The 23,984-nt window shown below is 52.4% G+C and overlaps 1 protein-coding gene across 2 annotated transcripts in view; it reads left to right on the forward strand.

Annotated features, from left to right (window-relative positions):
* The first annotated feature begins 3,471 nt into the window (after nucleotides 1-3,471).
* The window catches only part of HPSE2 (heparanase 2 (inactive)), a 114,308-nt gene continuing 93,795 nt past the window's right edge, over nucleotides 3,472-23,984 (forward strand). The window contains exons 1-3 of one of the 2 annotated variants that reach the window (XM_052799732.1): nucleotides 3,472-3,746; nucleotides 4,802-4,959; nucleotides 16,565-16,726. In XM_052799732.1, the coding sequence (XP_052655692.1) occupies nucleotides 3,487-3,746; nucleotides 4,802-4,959; nucleotides 16,565-16,726 (580 nt within the window). In that variant the 5' untranslated portion in view covers nucleotides 3,472-3,486. The remainder of the gene's footprint in view (nucleotides 3,747-4,801; nucleotides 4,960-16,564; nucleotides 16,727-23,984) is intronic. The other variant, XM_052799733.1, reaches the window with a different exon arrangement.

A 23,984-nucleotide genomic window follows, 5' to 3' on the forward strand; every position in this document is an offset into this window, starting at 1 on the left:
TTTCCCAATGACTGTTTTGGAGATTAAAAACAGCAAGTTTAGCGTAGATGGAAAATGGAGAAACGTACTTCCAAATCGACAAAACCGCGAGTAAATCTTTTATAGATACTTTTTACATGAGTCAGGCTTTCTAAACTCATTATCGTAATATAAGAAAGGACCAGTGCTTCACCGCCCCTGCGGACGGCCAGCCAGGGTCGCAGCTGGTGTAAATTGAGATACCTCCTATCTGGTATGCATTGCTGTGCAGGAGGTGCGCCGTGGCCCCCCCACGCACCCCTTGCAGGTTCCCGGGCCCTCCCCGAGCTGTGCCGGGTGGCAGCAGCGGCTCCTGGGGCTCCCCAGGCGGCAGCGCTCGGGGCCCGGGGCTCCCCGTACCTCCGCGGCTGCCCCAGCACTCACAGATAACCAAAGCTTTTTAGCGTTTAAAGGACTTCTATAGCAAACCTACAATTTATTTAAAAAAAAACCAAAACAACAAAAACCAACCAACAAAACCCCAAAAAACAACAAACCCAAACCGGTTTATTTTTAGATTCGACTTGCCAGTTGCTTGCAGCCAGATGCAAAGTGCGGTGCAATTGCTTTTCAAAGGCCACCAGATCGGGGCAGGTTCCAGGTGTTGGTCTGGAAAGCTGAGACAGGTAAGTGAATATTTCCTTTAGCGCTGTCTTCCCAGAATCTGGAAGCTGACCCTGGCAGCTGGGAGACTTTTTTGCTCCTTTCCCTGCTGTTTTATGTTGTTGGTGATACCTCTGCAGATAAGTGACTTCGCTGCATCCGGAGTTTGCGTTCAAAGCAGAGACTAATTGTGAGGAACGTTTCAGAATAAACACATTTCTCCTCCAAAGTAGTTTGTTTGTAAGGAAGAAAAATGTATATATAGGAGGTTAAATGGGATAATTTGTTTTCTTTCTTGTCCTTTACTACATAATGCACCAGAGTTTCATTTTAAAATAGAGCCATCCTTAGCAGAAGGCACAGTACAAAATTCCGGCCTGCAACCACAACACTGATTTGAGCAACAAATGCCCCTGAAGCCTTGCTGACACCTTCTGATAATACAGGGGGGGAAAAATTTATAAAATAACGAGATATTTCAGAAACATATGTCCCTCTTTGGGAGGTGACCCCAAAACTGAGCAGCTTCTGAAGAGGAGGCTTCGGGTCCTGGGTCAGTTTTAAGCGCTATTGCAAACCGCGGCTGAAGTGTTTGCAGCCGAACACAATTTTCCAGGCTTAAATTGCCTTCTTCCTGTCCCGGGATGCCAGGGCTTTGCACAGCTGAAGTTGCACAGCCCTTTCCCCCGGATCCTCTTACTTCTTCAGCGCTCAAAGCCCCGCTGCTCCGGGCATCCCTTTGCTGCTTTTTGTCAGCCCGTGCTGCGCTCGGCAGCCTCCTCGAGGCGTGTTGTGAGCCCCGCTCCCCTCTCTGCCTTAGCGGGATGATTTCACGACAGGTCCTGGTTTGTGCATTCCCTGCTCACCCCTAGCAGGGCCAGAGGTATGTGTCGTCCTCCCCCTCCGTTACTATTCAGTGCACAGTGACTCCGTGCCCCGGCAACCCCTGCCTGGGTAACCCGGGGCTGGCAGCGGGGCAGAGCTGGCTGCCCCCCGGGGCGATGGGCTCGAAGCGTTTCGTGGGGTAGAGACGAGGGGAAGGGCGATTTCCACGGGAGACGGCGCTGCCCGCGGACTTCCCCAGGCCCGAGTGCCTCCACTTCGTGCGGGGCTCCGCCGAGCGCACCGAGCTCCGGGACTTGCCGTCGCGGGAGACACCGGGCCCGCTCCTTCCGCCTCCCGGGCCCGGGTTGGGACGGACGAGGAGCGCAGTGGCTCCGTACGGGCACCGGGAGGAGCGGGAGGGGGTTCCCACGGCGGGGAGCCCTGCCGGGACAGCGGGCTGCCCGTACGCCGGCTCGTACCTGACCCCGGCCGGGCTCCCCGAGGGCGGCCGGCCGGTCTCCGGCTCGCTCTTCCGTGGGGTTCCTTGCGGCTCGGCGCCGGGCGCGATTTGTGCCTCTCTCCCGGAGCCCCGCTGCTCCCCGCCGCGCCGGCCCCTCCCGACCCCGGCGCGGGGGGTGTCCGCAGGTGGGTGCCAGCTCCCCCGCCGCGCCGGGCCCCTCACCAGCAGATGGTGCTGCGGGCGCCCCATCCCCGGGGCTGCGGGGCCCCGACGGACCGCACCGGGCCCGGCTCGGCCCAGCCGCTCTCAGCCCTCTGTCGCCGGGCCGGGCAGCGGCACTGGGGCCCTGCGTGCCGCCGGGCCCGGGCGAAGGGGGGACCGGGGCGGGCCGCGGCGGCGGGGGGGCAGGTAGGACGCGTTACGTGTCCCGGAGCTCGCCGGCTGCTGTTGTGCGAGAGCCCGGGGCTTGCCCGAGAAGCGGCTGCTGGCGGGAGAGGATGCCCGGTTCGGGTGGCACTCCCTGTGGTGGGCCGTCGCTCCCGGGATGCTCGGCAGCCGCCATCGATCACGGGCCCGGTGCCACCAGCCTGCGCCCAGCGTCGAGAACCGCGGCCGCTTGCACCTCTGCAGAGCGCCGAGCCCGGGCCGTCGTGCCCCGGGCCGTCCCGCAGGCAGCGGCCGCGGGCTGGCCCCGGCACGGGGGACATCGTCGGTTCCATCGAACCGTGCTGTCCTTTGCACCCTCGACGCGGTCGTTTCCACACCGGGCGCTGCTGCCGCCGCCGCCCCCCCTCCTTTCCCCGCCGCCGAGCCCCGAGAGCGGCGGGAGAGGCCCGATTCCCCGTGCGCGGGCCGGCCGAGCCGGTGGCTCCGGACAGGGCGAGGCGAGCGTGCCCCGCCGGGGCTCCGGGCTGCCGGCGGCTCCGAGCCCCGCTGCGCCCGTCGGGTCCCGCGGAGCCGTCAGCGCTCAGCCCCGGGGGCCTCGCCCAGCACCGCGCGTCCCGGCTCGGCTCGGGGCGAGCTCTCCCCGCCAGTAGTGCTTTTTTTTTCGGGGTGATTAACTCCCCTTTCCCCCAACCAGGGCCGCCCCCGCAGCCTTACCGCCTGGGCCGTTCTTGCAGCCGGCGACAAGCTAGGGCCGTGCTGGGCAGCCGCCGCCCTCCGACCCCGGTGCGGAGCTCCCCGGTGTCTCGGTGTCCCGGTTTTGCGCGGTGCGGGAGCTCCCGCGGCGGAAAGCGGCCGCCGGTGGGCGGCGGAGGCGGTGCAAAGCGAAAGCTCGGTGCTGGCGGGGCCGCGGCGGGGCCGGCAGGCCCCGAGCCGAGGGGGTTAAACCAGGAGCCTCCCCTTACCTTCAAAAAGTTAAAAATGTCTGGAGCCTGCATCTCTTAAAGGGGCGGTGCTGGCTGCAAGGAGTCTTGGCACCGGCTGCGAGAAAGGCTGGTCAGGGGCGTGAGTTCCCCTCCACCAGCACCAAAACATTGCAAAAAAAGGCAGAGCGCCCCACACTTTAGATAAGGACAATTAGCCACCAGCGAGCCCCTGCAGACAGCGAGTTAATTAGGGGTTTCCTGCTCTCCGGCATGCCCTGTCCCAGCTCCTGCCCCCCCGGGCTCTTAGCCCTGATGGCACCTGGGCTGGCTCTCATGGCCACCTTCTCGCTGCCCTCCCAGGCCGGGGACAGGAGAGCGCTGCCGGTGGAGAAACCTCCAGGTGTGAAGGGAAGAACTCTCATTCTCCTTGATGTCAACACCAAGAGCCCTGTCAGGATAATCAGTGAGAATTTCCTCTCCCTGCAGCTGGACCCCTCCATCATTCATGATGGCTGGCTCGATTTCTTAAGGTAAGGCAGGAGCCCCCCGGCGCCCTCCCCACGCCGCCCGCGGGGCTCCCCGGCGGCCCCGCCGCCCAGCCCCGCCGGGCTCCGCGCTGCTGGCGGCGCTTGTTGTGACGGAGGGAGCGAGGCCATGGTTTCCATTAAGATGCACATGTTTGCAATGGAGAAAGCATTTCGGAGACTTATCAGTTATGACTGCAAAAATGTCGTGCTCCCTTCGCTCCAACAACCGCTCCTCCGCAAAAAAAGCACAACACGGGGCCGAGGCAGCACAGGGAAAAAAAAAACAAACGAACAAAAACCAGCAGCAGGAACGGGGCCGCCTGCCGAGCCGAGCCGAGCCTTCCCCAGGTCCCGACGGGCGGAGAGCGGGGTGTCGGCCAGGTCTTCAGAGCCCTCCGCTCCCCGGACTTCCAGCCCCGCGCGGGGGGCAGAGCCGGGCTGCAGCTGCGCTGGGCTCCACCGGCGGTGCGGAGCGGCCGCGGCCTGGAGGCGCTGGGACGGCCAGAAAGCCCTCTCCCTGCTGGGTAAGTCGGGGAGGGAGAGCGGGTCTCCTCCGCACGCCCGCTCCGAGGGTCCCTTCGCCTGCCGCCTCCGGGGAAGGAGCGGGGCGAGGAGGCGGGAAGGCGCGGGCGAAGCGGAGCCGGGCCGGCTCCCGCTTTCCTCCCCTCCCCGGCTCCGCTCCCCTCCCTGCCGGCTCGGCCCGCGGCACGGTCCCGGGCTGAGCGCTTCTGCCTCCGGGACGTCGCTGCACTTGTCCGGGGGGCGCCGGGGCCGGGGAGGGGAGGGGAGCGGGGGGGGGGAGAGACCGGGTCCCGCCGGCCTCCGGGCCACCGCCGGCGGGCGGGGCGGCTCCCCGCTCTCGGGCCGCGCCGCTCGGCCAGCGCAAAGCCCCGCAGCCGGGTGCCGCTGCGGTGGTACCCGCACCGCGCGGGGCAGCAGCGCCGGGGAGCGCAACGGCGGGTCCCCGAGCCCCGTGGCCGCCGGTCGTTGCGGGTACCGGGGCCGGGAGGGGAGGGCCCGGCCCGCGGCGCCCTCAGCCCGCTGTCTGCTCTCCCCAGCTCCCGGCGGCTGGTGACCCTGGCGCGGGGCCTGGCTCCCGCCTTCCTGCGCTTCGCGGGCAAGAGGACGGACTTTCTGCAGTTCCACAACGTGAAGAACCCGGCCAAGAGCCGCGGCGGGCCCGGCCCCGACTACTACCTCAAGAACTACGAGGACGGTGAGCTCCGGGGCCGGGGCGGGGGGCGGGCGCGGCAGCGGGGGGCTGCGGGCGCCGGGCGGTCCTGCTCCGCCTGCCCCGCGCTCCCTGCGCCCAGGCGGGGCCGCGCCGCGCCCGGGCAGCGCTGCCGCCGGGCACCGGGCAGGGGAGCCTCCCCCGTGCCCTTTCCTCCCCGGGAGGGGTGAGCCGGGGAGCTCGGCGGAGCCCGCCTGCCCGTTGCCCGTGGATCCGGCGGATGCCGGCCCCCGGGAACAAAAGGCCGGCACCGGGGAGCAGGGCTTTTCGTATTCCCCCCCTCTTCCCCGCCGCGTCCGCCGGCTCCCTTCGCTTCCAAGCCCCGAGCGGGCAGCGCCGCCCGCTGCAGAGGGGGGCTTTGCCCCGGTTCCTGGCGGGGACCGGGCACCGCAGCCCCGGGCTGCCTGTGCACGCACCGCCCCGCGCCTCTCCCGCGGCTCTCGGGGACCCCAGCCTTTCCCCAAGGACCCCGCCGTCGTTCCGCGTTTCTCCGCCCGCCGCAGACCCGGGGCTCCCCGCCGGGCTTGGTGGCGGCTGGGCCGCTCGGTCCCCGCCTGTCGGTGCCCGGCCGGGGCCGCTCCCCCCCCGACCCGGACCGCTCTGCATTCGTAGGTCTTTCTAAAGGGCACTGCCTGGCCCACGGCTTTCCGCTGCTCCCCTCTTCTCCGCGGCTCTGCCCTCCTCCCCAGCGGTCCCCAGCTGCACTAAAGGCTTTCACCTTCTGCGGCCCTTTATTCACACAAAGAAACTTCGTAGAAAAGTCAGGGCCAAGTCTCCATCCTAAGGCATTTGTTTTAAGCAGCAGGATACCATGTCCGCATGCAAGAATTTATTGATTTTTCTCTCTTGCTTCTTTTTTTTTTTAAACTTTTTTTTTCTTACTCAATGACTTACAAAAATTAGCTGAAGATATTTCCATAAGTAATTTTGAAGGCCAATTAATGCCAGACAGATCCTGGCAGGCAGGTCTGTGGAACAGAGGAAGTTTTGCAGAGACCTAGTCAGCAGCACAGTGCTGAATGGAAAAAGCAGATGCATTTGCCAGTTTTCTGATGGCTCTCACTCCCGCTGTTCCCTCACGTAACATCTGATCTCACGGAGATGAATGTCCCTCTATTCCCACACGCAGGCAGGTGGGTAGGTTTGCATGCTCCATCTTTCACTTGGTCTCATAGATGGAGCAATCCCGATGTTATTCCTTATTTTTCTTCTCCTTGTAATAAATCTCGGGTTTGTTGTAAGCTCTGCCTACTGAGATGTACTTCAGGAGAAAATGCTGACCAAACCTGCTGCAGCCACCTTGAACAGAAGAAATTAAGCGTAGTGCATAAAATTGTGGATGGGACTCATACAAAACATTTGTAGGAATAAATTTTCCCACTTTCAATATTTCAACAACTTGCAGGAGAGAACTTGCACTTATTAAATGTCTTCACAAGAGCTTTCATGTTAGGGAAGGACTGAAAGCTTTTGTTTTTTTCAGTTTTCCTCATGGCAATAAAGTTGAAATGTAGCAGCCCTTCAAAATGAAGCTTCTCATAGAAGCTGTAACCACAGGTCTTAACTTTTCATCACTTAAATATGGAACAGAACCATTGCAAATGTGGGTGAGGGAAGGAGGGGACACATGTGGTGTGTATCAAGCATCGGTGTAAATCAGAAAGGTGTGGTAAAAGGGATTTCCTGCCTGGAAGCAAAGCTTTTGTATTTGTTCTTAAGGTCTGTGTGCAAACTCCAGGGCTAGAGTTGCTGGTAGCTCGCATCTTTTTGTGCTGAGGCTGCACTGAGGGCTTCACTAGAGGGATCCAGTTCTCCAAAATGAAATCCTGATGCCACTGCAACTCTCTGCCCTGCTGTACTGGATCTGAGCAGCCATCTTCTTTCAGAGCACTGGTCTGGTTTTTGTTCCCTCATCTGTGGCTCGCCCGGGACCTGCTTGGGATCAGGGCATGCACAAATGTACAAGCAGATGCCCTTGCTGTAAAGAACTTGCAGCCTGAGCAGACAGCACAGAAAAAAGATGCCAATCAGTGCCTGAGTGTAGGGGAAGCCAGCAAGCATCCTGCTAGGTAGTCTTCCTCCTCCACAAGTTATCTGGGGTGGTTGAGGTTGTTTTCCATGTCTGTGGCCTTTTGGATGTCCAGCATCTATTTTCTGAAATTTCTTGTCTCAGCTTTAGTGGCACGGGAGCGGGGAAGAAGCAAAGGGGCTCGATTAGTTAAAAAAGTCAGAAAATAATGAGAAATCAGTGAATCTCTGTCTTATGCATCACCTTAGTGATTTTTAGTTACATGACAAGCGATAGTTTGGTTGTTTTCTGCTTTGAGTGTTTGTCTTTTTGCCTGTTCACCCTGTGGGTGCACAGAGACTCCAGGCCCATGACCCCAGTGCCTGGGCTCTCTTTGCAGCCCCCATAGGTGTTCCCATGTGGTCTGTGCATAGATGGGGAGGGAAGGGCACATCTTACGTTCCTCTCAGCTGCGGCAACTCAATAGGGTGCAGGACTGAGAGGTGAAGGGCACCTTTACAAGACTGCTCGGAGAACTGCAGTCACTAATGAGTAACTCTGTGAGTGGTAGTCGCATTACAGGCAGCTGCACTCCTCTGCGTGCTCACAGGCTACCCCAGTGTGGCCATCTCAGGCATTCAGATGGGCAGCAGCAGCAACAGGACTGCTTTGCAGCATCCTTCGTGGATCGTCTGCCCTGTGACTATGCTTGCTGGAGTTTGAATGAATCTCTGTACAGGGATCTTTGCGCTGTAAATCCCCCTCTGCCACCCTGTTGCCCTCCAGACCGGGTATTCTTCACTGCTGCCTTTGATAGTCTTTTCTATCTCTGTAGTGCTCCACCTTCCTGATGACTCAGAGATTCGCCCTACTCTTTCTCCTCTGTTTAAATTTCTATTTATTTCCCTTTCAAACTGTTACAGCCATGCGTACCTCCACCTGAAAATTGCCTTTACCTAGACCTGCCTTTGGGCTCACCGACCCATCTTTTTCCTTTGCTTTCCTCCATGGAGAGTGTGGGTGCTCTCTGAGGGTTATAGTAATTGTTTTAGACTTGTATCTAAAATGTACTTAATTTTCCTGAAATAATGTGTTCCCTTTAGGCTTCAGGGTCATTCTTGTACAAATTCTTCCTGGAAGCACAGACCTGGAAGTATTGTGTAATACCAGGTGTGTACGGCGTCTGTCTTTTGTAACCCTGAACAACCTCACCCCAGTCCAGACCAGTCATGTTTGGGCAGTAAAGGTAACAAAGTGGTGAGCTATCTGTGGTGGCAGCCTGTGGTGCCCATGAAGAGGCTGCGTGTGGCAACTTGTTTCAGCACTGCATATAAAGCTGGCACAGCAGTTTCATCACCTGGTGGCAGGTTTGTCCGTACCTGACAGAGCAGCTTGTAAAAGCGATTACCTATGATGAATGGTTTAAGTGAGCCTCAGGGTGTGCAGTCCCTGTTGATGGTAGCATGGCTATATGTACCCCCTGAACTTTGCTAAATATGAGAAGGTCATCTAACTAATCTGTTATATTAACACCTCAGGCTATAGTGTACACCAGGTGGCTGCCATCCCATGCAGCCCCTACTTTGCATGGTCAGTCCTGGAGTCCACCCTATTTGGATATGGCATTGGCCAGCCGGAGGTCTGTTAGAAACAGAAAACCAGTTTAATGTATGTCACATTCTGTGGTACCAGGAGGTGGGGCTGTGCCAGAGACTTTTTGACATTTGATGATCAAGAGGGGTAACATTTTTAGCCTGAGACACTTTTCTCTCCCTTAAATGGTGTTTCTCTGTATGTGCCCTGGTGAGTTTGTTTTTCTTCACCAGCTGTGCTGAGAGTAGTGCTTTGTTATCTGGAGATGTGTTTCTCTCCTGCCATAGGCACATGTCTGATCCCTGGGCAGGTACCAAGATGTAAGGTCTCATGCTCAGTCTATGTAGTAGACCTGCTTCTCCTTTTGCTGTTGAATTGTCTACCAAGAAATCCGTTTGTCCTGTCCTTTCAACTGCCTCACACATGCCAAGGACCAGCTGGGTCTGAGGAATGGGATGATAAGAAACATTGGTCTCCAGGAAAACAGACTCGAGCAGCTCCTTTTTGGAGCAAACACACAGGGCAACCTTTTTGCTCAGGCTATAGTTGCTGGTACAAAACCTCTTCTGAAGTCGGGTTTGCTAAAACCTGACTCACATGCTGCCCTGGAGCTTGGTGTTGGAGTGTTACGTGTGGTGTGGAGACCTGGTGTTGGTTCAGCAAGGGTGCTGCAGGTGCTGTCTCCATGCCTGAACCTAGAGCCCAATTTGGAAGCTCCCTGCTGGTGCTACAGTGTGAGTTTGGTGGGCTAATGTGGAACCTGCTCATCTGCCGGGTGGTCCTCAACTGCCTCTCACCTGGAAGCCACACAGACCAGCTTTGGACAACCTGTGGTGGCATAAACATTGCTTAGAGTTTCCCCCTGTGCATATGTGCTGTGAAGGAGAACTCAAGGGAGAAAGAGAAGTTACTTGTAGCTGGAGTTCTTCAAGATACGTTGGCCCAAGCGCACGGCTCATCCATCCTGTCCCTCAGGCTTTGTGTAGCCTATTGGGCTTGTGTGGCTGAGAAGAGACCAAAGGACATTTACCACACACAGCCACAATGGGCCTCTGTGGGTCATGGGAGGGAGAGGGGAAGGGGAGCACATATGCACGCTGTAGGGTAGTGCGTCAGAAAAGTTTCTGAGCTGAAGTGCATATGGACAACACATTTCAAAAATACTCTCTTAATTACTGGTAAGTTACTTCCTTCTATTTTATCTCCTTTTTTGGAGAGGATACTGGGCATCTGGAAAAATGGCCGATTACCACAAACAACTGGAAAAAGACATGTTTCTTATGCCTTCCATACTGGTCAGGAGATTTTGCCATATAGTGTGGGAAACTTCTCATTATGCTGTGTAATTCTGGCATAGGTTTTCTGGGTGTCCTTTCAGTCTGGAATTCATTCCTTCAGATGCCTTCAGGTACCTGGCACTGCATCTGAACCTCAAGATTTGTGCAGCAGTGGGAACGTCGTTTCACCCTTGCTCAGTTTGTATTGCACGGGATGCTTCTAGGATGCCATGCTTTTAGAGTATGTGCGAGGGTCTTAGGTATTAAGTGGAAAGGAAGATAATAAATGCTAAATGACCTGAGGATTCCTTTACGTGTGTGTGGTTGCGCAGGGGCTGGGGCTGACCTCAGCCAGGGCTGCTGCTTCCACCCTTCTGCCCCTTCTGGCATGTTCCTGCCCTCTCCTGTGCCTGGAGCCTGAGTTTACCTGGTGAGTCAGTTCAGGGAACCCAGCTGGCCAAAGCCTGATGGTGGAGAGGTGATTGCACTTCAACTCATTCAGCTGCCTGAACCGATTAATGACGCGTGACCGTGGAGGTGTAGAGGACAGTGCTGGGAAAGGAAAGCTTGCAGGGAAAGATGGGAGTGCAGCAGCCTCAGCCTTGGTCAGATTAAATCCTACAAAACTGTGTCCTGAAGGTGGTGAAGCTTGGTTTGCTGCCGCCAAAAGGGCTGGTCCCCCTGCCTTCTTTTGCTCTGCACTGTGTCCTTCTGCTGCTTCCCTTCTATTGGTGCTGGCATGTTTCTGATCCTCTGCTAAGCCAGCAGAAAACTAATTCAGGAAAAAAAAAGGCAACTGTTTTACTGTGAATTTAGTGAGTGGGATCATGAGGGTCATCATGGGGTATGAAGATACCAGAACCAGAGCAAGGGAGGGTTATTGCCATGTGGCTGGGACTGCCCCTTTGGCTCTGCCAGCTCATAAAACTTAGCAGCAGGTGTTTCTGAATGAAGAACCATCCTGTTGTCCCAGTAAAAATGAACAAGTTTTCCTTTATTCAAGGAATCACCTTCTGTTTCTGGTTGCCCAGAGCCCCTTTTTTGTCTGCCTAAGCATTCCTCAACAGTTTAGGCATCTGTCCTTGCCGAGCTTGCAGAGGGAACAGTTGTTTTTTCACCCTCCAAGTGTTTAAAACACGGCTCCTTTGGGAGGGCTGCAGCATTTCAGACATTGCAAGCACTCGGTCCCAAAAGACGGGTAGAGCCTCTGATGTCCTTTGGTCTCCTGGGATTTGCCAGACCTGGGGCTGCCTTGGCGTGAGCTCTGAGGCAGCCTCCTGCTCTCTAGTTCCCAGGCACCACAACTGCAGGGAATGAGCTGCAACCTGCTCTGCCTGGCAGGGATTTCTATGTAAGGAGCGCCGGTGCTTAGTTGTTTCCTCAGAAATTAAAAAAAAAAAAAAGGCCATAGAAATCACCTTACACAAGGTAAGGGAGACACTGCGCATGCGGGAGATGCTTCCAAAGATTTCCTGTTTATCTCAACTTTTTCTTTTTAAATTTCAAACTGTTTTGCTAGAATTATGCATGAAAATTGTTTTAATAACTGCAGGAAATGGCACAATCAAAGAATTAGATCCTGATTTATTAGCTATTTGCTGGTATATGGGTGAGATGAAAGATTTCTATGGTTATATGTTTGATTGTTTATAATAAGTGTCCTAAATTCTCTAAAAAACATTACATATTTTTGCTAGTTCCACACTTTTTTGTGTGCTACATCTTCTTATGAATGAAAAGTGATTGATGCAAAGTTACATGCACGAGGGAAATGTGTGTGACTTTTCATATACGACTATGGGTTTTAAATTAGCAGTTGCTATTCAGGGAAAATTTTTTGAATTTATGGTCTCTGAATACGTTTAGGGAAATAAAAAGTGAATCCAATGTTGGGAATATTAGAAAAGAATTGCAGAAACTCATTGAGAGCATTCTTATGCTATAAGCAAACTAGGTGACGACACACTAATTGGTGTAAATAATATATATGTGTCGAATAAGGTGATGGAAATGATCAAAGTCACAGCTTTCAGTCATAGAGCTTAGAGTTTTTTTCAGCTTGGAAAAAATGACTGAGAATATGATAAATGCTGTGAACTCAGTGGCACAGAGAAAAGACAATTTGGGAATGATTATTTTCTTGTTTTCATGACACGAGAAATAGGGAGAATCCAGTGGAATTATTACATATAAAACAAACAAATATGATATTTTATTTTTTTTTATATAGTGGGAAATAACTTGTGGAACTCATTGTCAGGGAATTTTGCCCAGCTAAAAGAAAGGAATGGTACTGATGTGTCAGAAATTTGCCTATTGAAGACAGACATGATGAGGATGCAGTTTCTGGCTTGAGAAATCTTCAGGCTTTCTAAATAGAAATTGTGTTCCAAATTTCACAATCACTGGGCATTTTATAATAATTTCAGCAGACAAATCTGGTGTTTAAAGCATTTTAAAATGTGGTGATTTAAAAAGTAGATATTTTACAAGTTTGGCAACCTGCAATTTGTAAGAGTTTTGGCTGGTGACCCATTAAACATCTATTTAACTTCCGCACTAACGCCATTTTCTAATATTCCAATTTTGTAGTGAGAATATTTAGTTTTTGTTAACATAAAATAGTTAGCTTTTTTCTTTTTAAATTCACTTTCTAAGGCTGGAAAGCTGAAGCAAACAGTCCCATTAGGAGGATGGGCAACCTCAGCTTGTTCTGGTGCCACGGCAGTGGCAGTGGTGACTGTGGCTTTTGCTGGAGTGGCAATGGCTGTGGGCAGTGCTCGCTTTCACACACACACAGAAAGATGAGTTACTTCTCTTCACCCTTCTGTCACGCATGCCTTTGACCATAACCGTATCCCTCTGCCCTGTCCGCATAAACCTGGGTCTGTGCCCTCCTCCCATCTCCCAGCTGACCAGCTGCAATAGCCAGTGTCTGCTCCGTGACTCCAGTGACTCCTGGAAGGGAAGTCGCCTGTGGGCAGATGGTGGCACAAGCCATCGGATGGGCGCTTGCACGCAGGCCACGCTGATGCCGTGTAAATTCCCGTGTGCAGAAGCTCACTCTGTGGGTCGGGGAAAGCCTCTCCAGCAGGCAGCTGGGAGCTGTCTCTGTGTGCTGTGTGCCGTCCCAGAGGTTTCACGGCTTGGGAGCTCTCTGGCCCGGTACTGGTATGGTGAGAAACGGTTAGTGCAACCCATGGTGCCGGCAGCTCACAGAAAGGGACTGCTAGTCCTGGGACGCCCTGGGATGGGCATCTTGCCCTGGGATGGGATTACTGTGCTCGTGTCGCTCCCGAGGGGTATTTTCTAACTTGTTCTTCAAAATTTCCATGGGTAGATTGGGTGACCTCCATAGGCAGCATGCCTGTAAGCTCTGGAGATGCGCAGATCCCATAGGCGGGACAGAGAAATGTGCAGGCACTCGGAAACAAAGCAGCCTTTGCAAAGCAGCATCCTCCATGCAGGGTTCGCAGCCCGGCGAGGGGAGAGCTCCTTGCGGGAGCCCGACACCTCAGCCGCTCCCGGGCTTTCCCCTCCGTGCGCCGGTGTCTCCCGCCAGCCGCAGCTCACCTGACCGCCACACGGGTGTGCTCCCGCCATACCGCACGGCGGCTGCCGGACCCGGCACCGCGGGATCCGCGCCGCCGCCGGGCCGCCCCGGAGCGCCGCGCCGCTCCGCTCCGCTCCGCTCCGCTCCGCCGGGGGTCCGCCCGGCCGGGCCGCCGCCGCGGGAGGCTGAGCTGGCCAGGGTACTGACCCGGCCCCGGCCCCGGCCCCTCTCGGGGCAGAGCTCGTGGTCTGCCGTCTTTGGAAACCATTTGGCATCCTCTGGGGCTCCCACATCTGGAGTTCTTCTTTCGCACTTCTGGCAAGTGCTGCTTGGTTTCGTGTTTTGCTGGGTGGTTTATTTCTATTTTTTTTTTTTTTTCATCGACGTTTAGGAAGGCAGCGAGTGTCCTTCTCCTGGAGATCCTGCTCGGGGGCTGCCCTGTCCAGCGCCTCCTGGGGTACCCTCCTCCTTGCCCTCCTTGCGTCTCTCTCTTTTCTGTCTTATCCTTTAAGATTTGAGGGCTACGAGCTCCTTGCTGGCTGTTTCCCCTGCGTTGTTCTGCTGAGATTTCCCCTGAGCCTCCAGAAGCTGTGGCCTGCCACCCCTCTTCCCTCGGTGCTGCTGGTCCCCAAAAGTGGTGCGGAGGTGCCCTTGCCTCCCCCCCTGCACTGAGTACAGCCTGGTGGGGTCTGGATGACCAGGCACCGAGTTCTTTGGAGAGCTCCATATCCCAGACATCTGCCCACTGTATAAGCTGGAGCTATAATGAATGTGGGGTCCACCTCTGTTTTTAGGTCTTGGGCAAGTTTCTTGGGTCCTTCATCAATTTCAGAAGCCAGGACCTTGCATGTCTTGCCGCTGCTTCCTGAATGTCTGCAGTGGTAGCTCTCTGAGAACCCCATGAAGACGACTGCCAGAAAGTGCCCCCACTTTCTGTGCCCTGCACACCTTCTTCCAGACTCTCCCAGGAATTTGTCTGAATGTGACTTGACTTCCTTGTGCTAATCCCTGTCACTGCAGCTCCATCACCTAAGGACAGGACTCCAAACACTGCTCCTGCTCCTCATTCCTGGGCCTGGTCCCCTGGGCCTGCCCTTTGTCCCCAGACCCTGCTGACAGTGCACACAGGGCCATCCCTTGCCCAACCGTGTGTTTGCTGTGACATGTGGTCCCTGAAGATGGAGGTAGGGGTGTCATGCAGGACCCGCTGCCACGTCCCCTTGCACTCTCCAAGGTGCTGTCCTGGCCCCCGACCAGGAGGGCAAGGACCCTGGTCCCAGGCCAATGGTTCCTCCACATGGGTCCACATTGGCCCTGGTTTGGTTTTTAGGAGCCCTCCCTCCCTTTTAGGAAACAAACTTGTTTTGACCCAGCCTGGACTCCCTTATAGCAGTTTGAAGAGAATTGGAGAAGGTGTATTGACTGTCTAGTTTCAAACCTCTCTGCCTCTCAGTCTTCTCCTCCTTCAAGGCCTCCTTGATGTGTTTTGCTCCATTTTGCCTTGGGGGTGGGGGCGTACAACTGTTGCATTCAGTTCTGTAGAAAAGGAAATCCGCCACCCAGGAAGGCGAATGACTATTCATGAGCTCCAGGTGACACCAGTAGCTGTAGTAACAGCCTTTCTGGTGTGGGAGAGTGATAAGGTTGTGTTTCTCAATCTTCAGTTCTCCAAATATCTCACACAACAGGGGTTCAGGATTGTATCATTCATTAGTCGGGCAGAGTTTGAGTAGGCCCAAATCTTACTCAGTGTCTACCTAAGAGGTTGTGCACCAAAAGCACATGGCTGGGGTGTGTGTGCTCTGCAGAGGAACATTATTCCTTCCTCTTGCTCCATCTCATCTTTCCACATCGAAGCCCCTGTGCTGGGTGTTAATCCCAAACTATGCAGTAAAGAGACAGAGCACAGCCTGGGCAAGACAAGTGTAGTGACTCTAGGGTGAGGCTCAGAGACAGGAAGGTGATGTGGCTTCCAGTCCTCCACCCCACCTTTGGAGGGGATTCTCTGCCAGCTGAAGATGTAGCAGAGCTTTGAACCTAGGTTTGCTGAACCTGGGATTTGACACCTTGAAAGACAGAAGCACGACCATTGGAAACAACTTTGGTGTTCCATGATGTGCGTAACAATAATGGAGCTGGAGAGTGTATGTGGAGCAAGATGTGACTCTCTTCTGACAATAAGCTCCTTCAGAAACTTCTAGCTAGATGGGAACTAAACCAAGCAAAGCGCAACCTCATGATGCAAAGGGTGACCTCATGCAATGTGGTGGAAGAACTCCAACTTCTGTCCTTCCTTATCAGTGCTGGCTGCCTAAGGTTTTGTAAGAATTAGACACAGCATATGGTGCCTGTGGATCTGAGCATGTTACAGAGTTTATTAAACTCGGGAAGGGACCTTGCAAGGACTAGTTTGCACCACTCCCCTCCTGTTTAGACTGGACACATCTTACTTGATTCTTGTTCTGCCCTGCTACCCCCATCTTGCCATTTCCCCAGCAGGCGAGTAGTTCTAGGAGAGGAATATCATGTTTGTATTTCACAATATGACTTAAAAAATGCTCATGTGAATAGAAAACAATTGATAAATAATCCTCCTGCCTTCTGAATTGAATGTCAGGAGTTAGAAGGATACAGAGACCTGTTCAAAGAGTCATAAGCCATGCTGACCTAACTCTAGCTGTGATAGCTGCAGCGAGGATAAACAAGGTGGGAACAAGCCTTCTTCATCACCTTTTTGACAGGCAAGGGTAAATGGAAGCCAGGGGTCACCAGAATGGGATTTAGTCTTTTCTCATTATTTAGCGTCAAACACACTAGTAACAGGGTCGTAATATAAATGTTGGGAGACTTTTGCACTTTCCTGCAAGGGAGGATCACTGTAAGAGATCAGCTGCTAGGCAGGTGAAGGATGGAAGGGGTGGTAGGTTGTGTGAGCATGTTGAAGTCAATGACTTGAGCTTCCTGTGGGAGAAAAGGGAGACTTGAGCAAAGGAGGTTCATTGGATACGTGCATCCAAGGGGTTTGGACCCTTTTTTTGGGTTGCTCATGCTGAGTGATGGTTGTGTGGCTGTCATGTTGGCTGGTGCTGATCCAAGCGTCTGGTGAAAATCAAAGCTGAGGTTTGGCCATCTCCCTTTTTTCTTTCCCTTTTGCTGTAGACATTGTTCGCAGCGACATTGCCCTGGATAAGCAGAAAGGCTGTAAGATCGCCCAGCATCCTGACATAATGTTGGAGCTACAGAGGGAAAAGGCAGCTCAGATGCACTTGGTTTTGTTAAAGGAGCAGTTTTCAAACACATACAGCAACCTCACATTAACAGGTAAGGCTGCAAGACCAGCTCTGGAGCCAGGAGCTGGGCTAGTTCTTGCTAACTCACAGGTGTGTTAAAACCCTCGGGTGCTTCACCTCTGTATGAATCAGCATCTCTCTGGCTGCCTCTGTTTCCTACCAAGATTACTGGGTGCTGGGAGGGAAAGGACCTGCAGGAACCTGTGGTGGACTCATAAGGCCTCTGCAGCTGGCACCTACGCAGACACTCCAGATTTGGTGCCCCTGGACAGAACGTTTTCTACAGTCTGACCTAAGCAGAATACCACAGCACGTGAAGTGCTGGAGAAATCTCCCTGCTAACTGTTCACGTCGATGGGGCTGCAGCAATTACTAAATTTGGAGTCCTTTAAGCTGCAGCTGATTTTTTTTTCTTTCCAGAGCATGCACTTTGTGTGAACCCAGTAAATATTAAAGAGCAAATATAAAGGGATAATGGCCCAGACAGAGATGAGAGGATACTCTTTTTCTGGCAACTGTTTGTATTATTCGGGGAACAGAATCTCAAAGGATGGAGGAGACTGCCACATTTTGGATACACATTTAATGGTGCTTGTAAAGGACTGATGTCTTCAGGCAGTGAGTGGGCAGAAGGATGGGATCCCAGCAGCCAGCAGTGACCTTTCATAGCTGTTCTCCTTATCACTACAGCTGGATAAGCCACAGACGATGGGAAGGAGGAAGAGACTAATAAATCAAACAAGATCCCCTTCTTCTCTTGCTGGGTCCCTTTCTTATGAAAGGCAGGGAGGCATCTGATTTTTATGGGAGGGAGGGCCCCGTGCTCTGGCTGGGGAAGAGATGGCAAGCCCCATGGTGGCCCTCCCCTGCTGCTGGGCTGGGAGAGGCAAGCGGGTCCTGCATAACCTCCCCCCCTGCTGCCGTCCCTAATTCAGTGTCCAGCCCCTGCCTTGAAGCCAGCATGGGTCTGCGTCCTCGCCAGTGCAGCAGTGAGTTCTGGCTCTCCTGGGGACATCGGCTGTGCAGGACTTCTCAGGGACCCCACAGAGGTGGGGTGATACCCACCCTGGTGATACCAGGGCTGGCAGTGGACTCAGCCCAGGGGGATGGTGGCCATCAGGGCCACAAGTGTGGCTGAATCGCATCATTCCTGAAAGCCCAGCATTTAAATGGGATCCTCAGAGCCGTTTCTCATTCTCTGTAACGTAATCCACTTGGCTGTTTATTCCCAGTACAACTGCTGGAATCAACATTGTCAGCTTTTCCCCTGACAACTTGCTTACTTTCCACTAAACAAACTTCCCTTGAGAAGAGAAGCCGCTCTCCCCTATCCTCCTTCCCTCGCTGCTTCAAAAGCTCTCCGGCATTGCTCACATTTTTTACAGAACCTGCAGAGCAGAGGTGCTACCTGGTTATCAGCTCAGTTCTTAGCCTTTCCAAGTGTGTTTACAGGACAGTTCAGAAGGTTTTATCTCTAACTCTCCAGGGGGGAGAAAGCAATTTCACTGGAATATTACCCAAAGAGCTATTTTAATGTCCTTTAACTCCCTTTGAATGTGAGCAGAGCAACTTCATAATTGTTATGAAGTTTAATCTTTTATTTCATAGACATAGTCTGAGAACATGGACTCTAGACAGCTAAGCATAATATTTAACTGGAACTCTACTAACTTGTGTAAATATTTCCCTTCTCTGTGATGGATCTGGTGTTTGGGGTGGGCAGAGGGGGTTGTACATCTGTTGCAGAAGGGCATTCCTTACCTTCAAAATTCAATCAGCCAGAGTTTGCTTGAGGACTTCTTTTTGTTCTGCACAGTGGTTTTGTACAGTGCTGTAAGGAGTCCCCAGGTAGTGAGGCAAGGTGCAGGAGCCAGGATCCAGACCTGGTTTAGGGAGGGACAGTGATGGGCTGAGTTTGCAGGGATAGAGTATCCGGGGATCCCTGAGAACAGGGTCTCCTCCTGGAGGTCTGTATCCAGGAGTCCTGTGGCCTCATGCAGTGCATGTACTGTGGATGACCCTCAGTACTCAGTGTCCAACCTAGACTGGAGGAATATTCAACCCCACGCCTCTGTGTAAGAGGGCCTCCTACTACTGCTAGTTCCTGCAGCACTTTAACTGTACCAAAAAAATGTAAATGGAGTATCTTGCCCAAAGTAGTATGAGAATAAAGGTGCTTTACGATGGGATAGCTACTCTAGGAGAGCTTGGGAGTAGGAATACCGCTGTGAGGCATCTTTATTCCCGTGCTACTACCACTGTAGTGATTTGGATAAAAAGTCCCCTTCTCTTCCTGCTCCTCCCAGATGACATTGTTATATGAACAACTTGAAAGATTGTAGATCAGGCCTCCCATGCTGCCTGCAAGTGTGGGCAAGTGATACTGCCATCAAACTTTCATGCATTATCCTCATGGCTTTAAGAATGAAAGCTCTTAGAGTGCAGGGAGTGTGATTCTGCAGGCCCTGTGGCATCAATGTAAATCGGGGGCTTTTTCAAATCTATTCACCAGTTGCACGTGGTTCCCAGCGCGCTCCTTATCTTAGCAATCAGGCAGCATTGTGGTTTTGCACTGGGATTTAAGCTGCTCCCAGCAGCAGGTACCTCCAAGGTAAGAGGGTGTCTTAAAATGAAATATGGGGGGTTTTGTGCTAAGACACAACTGAGACTGAGTGAAACCAGGCAGTCTTTCTGGCTCTTGTTCCTCCAGGAACACATGTTAGACTCTGGCTTAGGCCACTTTGGTTTCTCTAGGCAAGTACAAGCTTTACTCAGCTCCTGTCTGCAGTCTTTCTCTTGCAACTTGTATTTGCTTTCTGTACATGATCTTTCTAGGCTTACGGAGCCTGCCTCACTGAGATGAGTGATAGTCTTTGATCTGTGACAGTACTATTTAAATACTGTATAACATTTTGAGGCTTATTAATCTTTGCTGCTTCCCCCGTGGTGCTCAGAGATAGGTATCTCATTTCACAGATCAGCATCTCTGATGCTCTCGGGTGAGCCTGTGGTAGAGCAGGGGGAGAGCACACAGCATCGTCTGATCTCCTCTGGGAACTGGCGCTCTCAGCTCAGCCCACAGTGGGACAGGGGAGGAGGAGTCTTTCCGTAGAAACACTTCTCTGTTCCTTCTCAGTAGGGTTAGGTGGAGCCAGTGGTGATTCTTTTATGGCTTGTATCAGCTGGAGTAGAAGTTGCAATTGTCACAGCAGGCTCCTCTCCTTTGTAGCCCTCAGGAGAAATGTCCAGGTGACAGTAAGGTGATTTTCGAGCCCTGGAGCTGAGGGGTGAATGTACAGCATTGGGCTGGCAGCAGGTGAGGTGTGAGGAACTGCCCAGGGCACTGGAGACACAATGTGCATGCACGTTTTAGGGAGCGAGCTTGTGGGGAGTGGGGCAGCAGCAGGCAGAGCTTTTATAGATTAAATCTGAATCCCTCCATCTGTGTTGCCAGTTTGGGCTGAGTTAAGGTACTGCATTTGTACTTTAAGAGACTGGATATCTGCAGGTTTCTGCACTGTTATTAAGTAAAGCCTGTTAAGCCCAATGGAAGAGGGAATTGCTCAGGTCAATAGACATATGTGAAAAACTGTCCCCTCCTGTATTTACATGAAGTGTTAAGTGTAACCGAGCTTCCCAAGATACAAGTACGACCATAAATTTCCCTCTAGGAGTTCCAATCCTGAGGAAACAAAATAGTGCCCCACTTCTCATTCTGAACAGTGGAGAAACATCTCTTCTTTCTGCTCTACCTTCTGCCTGAAGCTACAATGCAGATTACTTCACTGCATCAAGAGACTAGTGATGACAGCTCTCCAGCCTGTCCTACCACACCACATCTGCACTAAAAAGTCAGTGAGGAGACTGCAGAGTGTGTGGTGGGAACCCTCCATCCTGTCACACCATGTGACACAGCCTCCAAAAGCAGCGGTTAAGGGAGGAGACCCTCCCCACAGGGTACGTAATACTCCCAGATGACCCTCTGTGGTCCCACCCTGCTGAGGGTGTTAGCGGTGGGTCTCTTCCAGCTGCACTGACAGAGACTTGAGGGGGTTAAAATCAGGTGGGAGCTGCCGAAGAGTGTATTTCACTGTCTGTGTCCAACATTGCAATCAGGTGTTTTATACTGGCATCCTATTATCCCTGTTAAGGTCATTAGATAACTTAAACTCTGCCGTAACAGCAGTTATGAGCTCTGTGTGAGGCTTTCCTTGGAAAAGTCTACTTCTGGAGATGTTAGCAGCCAGGCAGAGACCCTCTTCAGCCGGGGTAAGTGGTATGGGTGTGTGATGTGATGGTGAAGGAGGGTGCACACCAGCTTTTCCAAAGTGGGGATGCGTAATGGTGGGATGAGTGGAGCAAAGCAGAGCGAGGGGGAGCAGAGCGTGTGTGTGGCTATTGCAGAGCAACCATGTGTGGGGTGGCACAGAGCAGGGATGAGGGCAGTGTGTCTGCATTCTGCATAAAGAGTTTGCAAGTGAGAAGCTGCCCCACAGAAATATGTTTTTCTCCTCTCCCCTGAAGACAGCGAGAGCCACAGTTGTGCTTGTTCCTTGGCAGGGAATCACACAGCTCAGGTCAAGCACCTGTGACATTTGTGTTTCCTGCACTTGTGAACCTCCCCCAGTGGTTTTGTGATTTCTGCTGAATGCTGTGGCTCTGGGAGGTGGTGGTCCTGGAGCAGGACGGGTCTGCGGGGCCTGGGACCCATCCCATGGGGCGCTGGGTCTGGAGGGGACCGTGGCTCAGAGGCTGCCCTTGCGAGGGGGTCTGTGGAGAGAGCAGGGCATGGGACTGGGTGTGCTTTTGGTGCCTGTGCTGCTGGGCAGAAAGGCTGCTCTGCTTGCTTTTGCTGGAGTTTTCCCTAGATATATGGTTTTAACCCCAGTTACAGCTAACTCCATGGGGCTGGAGGAGGGGGCCACCTTGTCAGATGGGACCTGGGAGGGTTGTTGCAGAGGTAAGGGCAGCTTCCTTGCCTTTTTGGCAGCTTGTTTGGGATCAGCAGCCTAAACATCCTGTGGTCTGCACAGCAGTGATATGTATCATAGCTGTTTTACTGGGTGCTGCACCAGGGTGGTCCGCGCTGCGCTTGCTCTCCAGCTTTCCTTCAAGGAGAGCACTCTCTGGGGCTGTGTAACAGGCCTGTGAGTGGCTTTCAGATCAGGCTATCTGCCCTTCTGTCCATTGCAGGCCCTTACGTTATACACGTTATCCACAGCATTGTATAAAATAGATCTGAAAAGGACCTCAAGAGGGCATCTTCTAGCCTTTTCCGTGACAAATCAGCTGTACCTGGTCTCCGCTTGGGGAAAGGTGTATAAGGAGAGGCAGTATCTTTTATGTGACCAGCTGATACAGCTGAAAAAACAGACAAACTTTGGGGTGCTTGAACCCTTTGTTGGGGCTGAAGAAGAGAAAGCCTCATTCAAAGCTAACTACCCAGTGAAAATAATTTCTCTGAGTTTGTCTCTTTGATTAGCACAACTGGGGTACTGGTGGAGAAGTCATGTCAGCAAGGGGAAGACAATAATGTCATCAGCCCCTATGGGAAAGAGAGAGGGAATTGCTGTGAAACACTGGGGGGGGTTACTGGGAGGAAGGGACCAGAAAAATTGTAATATGTTGTTAAAACAATATCTGTACTGAACCCGTAGTTAATGACCAGCAGAGTTGCCAGGTCCCTTTGGATGATGGTTTGCAGGTGTCTTCTGAGACCTCGGCATCAGAACTGAGGGGACGGTGCTAGGAAAAATAAACCATGGAAAACAATCTCTTGTAACTGAGTATTTTTGTGCCATTATCAGTTGTTTATATGAGCTCATTCTAATGCGAAGTGGCTGCTTGTTTTTACCACACAGCTTTCTGAGTGTGTTTGGTGCATAGCTGAAATATATTGTGTTCCTGGGCATGTCTGTGTAAAGCCAGCAGGTTGTTGGGGCTCAGTGGCCAGGCACCAGCATTGCCCAGGTTGTGGGGACATCACCGTTAACTGTTTCAAATGATATGGCTTTATCTTTGTTCTTAAATGTCCTGTGATGGGAGTCATGTACCCTCCCTCAGCAATTGGCTCTAGGGCATAATTATCTATATCATTATGGAGTTGGTGTTTTTAAAATCTCTTGCTTCAATTTAAGCCCATTACAGCATGTCCTCTCCCTGTGGACATGGAGAGCAGCTTACAGCACTCCTTTCCTCTTTGCAGAAATCTTTTACATATTTGAGGCTTGTTATCATGTTTCCCTGAAGACTTTTGTTCTCTACACTGAACAACTGCCTTTCATTTGCTCTTTCCTCATGGCCATGTTATTTTCAAGTTGAATGACACATGCGTGGTTGATTCTGCCTCTTGAGGTCCCTTTCAGCCCTCTTTAAATTTTTTTGTGGTTCTGTGTTTTGTTGGGGTCCCTTGGGCTCTCTCCGCTTGGTCTGGGCTATTTTTGAAGTGCATTGATTTGAAATGTGCCCAGTATTGTAGCCAAGGCCTTTCTTGATTGAGAAGAGCAGCAGGGTTATTTTGTGTATCTTGTGCATGACACTCCTGTCTGTATACCCCTGCATAATCATGGATTTTTTTGTTACAGTATTGCTTGTTCATGCTTGCACTTTTGTGTACTATTTCCCAACCAGCTGTGCGTTCCCTGTATGGAATTTCATCTAGAGTCTATTTTCCAAATTTGCAAATTAAAATGTTATATGAAACTGAAGGTAAGGCCTTGCAAAAGTAGAGGTATATAACATCTGTTGCCTCTATCTCATGTATGAGACCCTTTTGCTCTGTCAAAGAGAAGGCAGGTTAGCTTCATGTGGCAGGTCTATTGCTTCCAGCCCTTCCTTGCAGATGGATTGTTTGATGATTTTTCAAAATTTTTTCAGGAATTGAAGTTATGTTGACTGGTCCGCAGTTTTCTTGAGTTTTCAACCTGTTGAATATAGCCACTATATTTGCTCTTTTCCAGTCCTTTGAAACCTCATTTGTCTTCCAGAAATTCCCAGAGAGAGTTGCCAATGGACCTCAGCCTATCTGATGACATCAAACTTCAGTAATCTTCATTCTGCTCATGTGCTACTATGCCTCATGCTTCTATTCTGCTGTTTTTAATTGCATTAACTTTGTGGTCTTAGTTATCTTTTTTCATGAAGTCTGACACAACAAAAGCATTAAATATTTCAGCTTTAACTCTGACTTGTTGGCTATTGTGAAACTGTGTCCCAATTTATACCTCTTTGCTTCCTGAGACAGCTGTGAGCCAAACCCCTGGGATCCCCCGCCTCCTCTTACCCTAATT

This window comes from Harpia harpyja, chromosome 10 (assembly GCF_026419915.1).
Source record: "Harpia harpyja isolate bHarHar1 chromosome 10, bHarHar1 primary haplotype, whole genome shotgun sequence".
NCBI lineage: Eukaryota > Metazoa > Chordata > Aves > Accipitriformes > Accipitridae > Harpia > Harpia harpyja.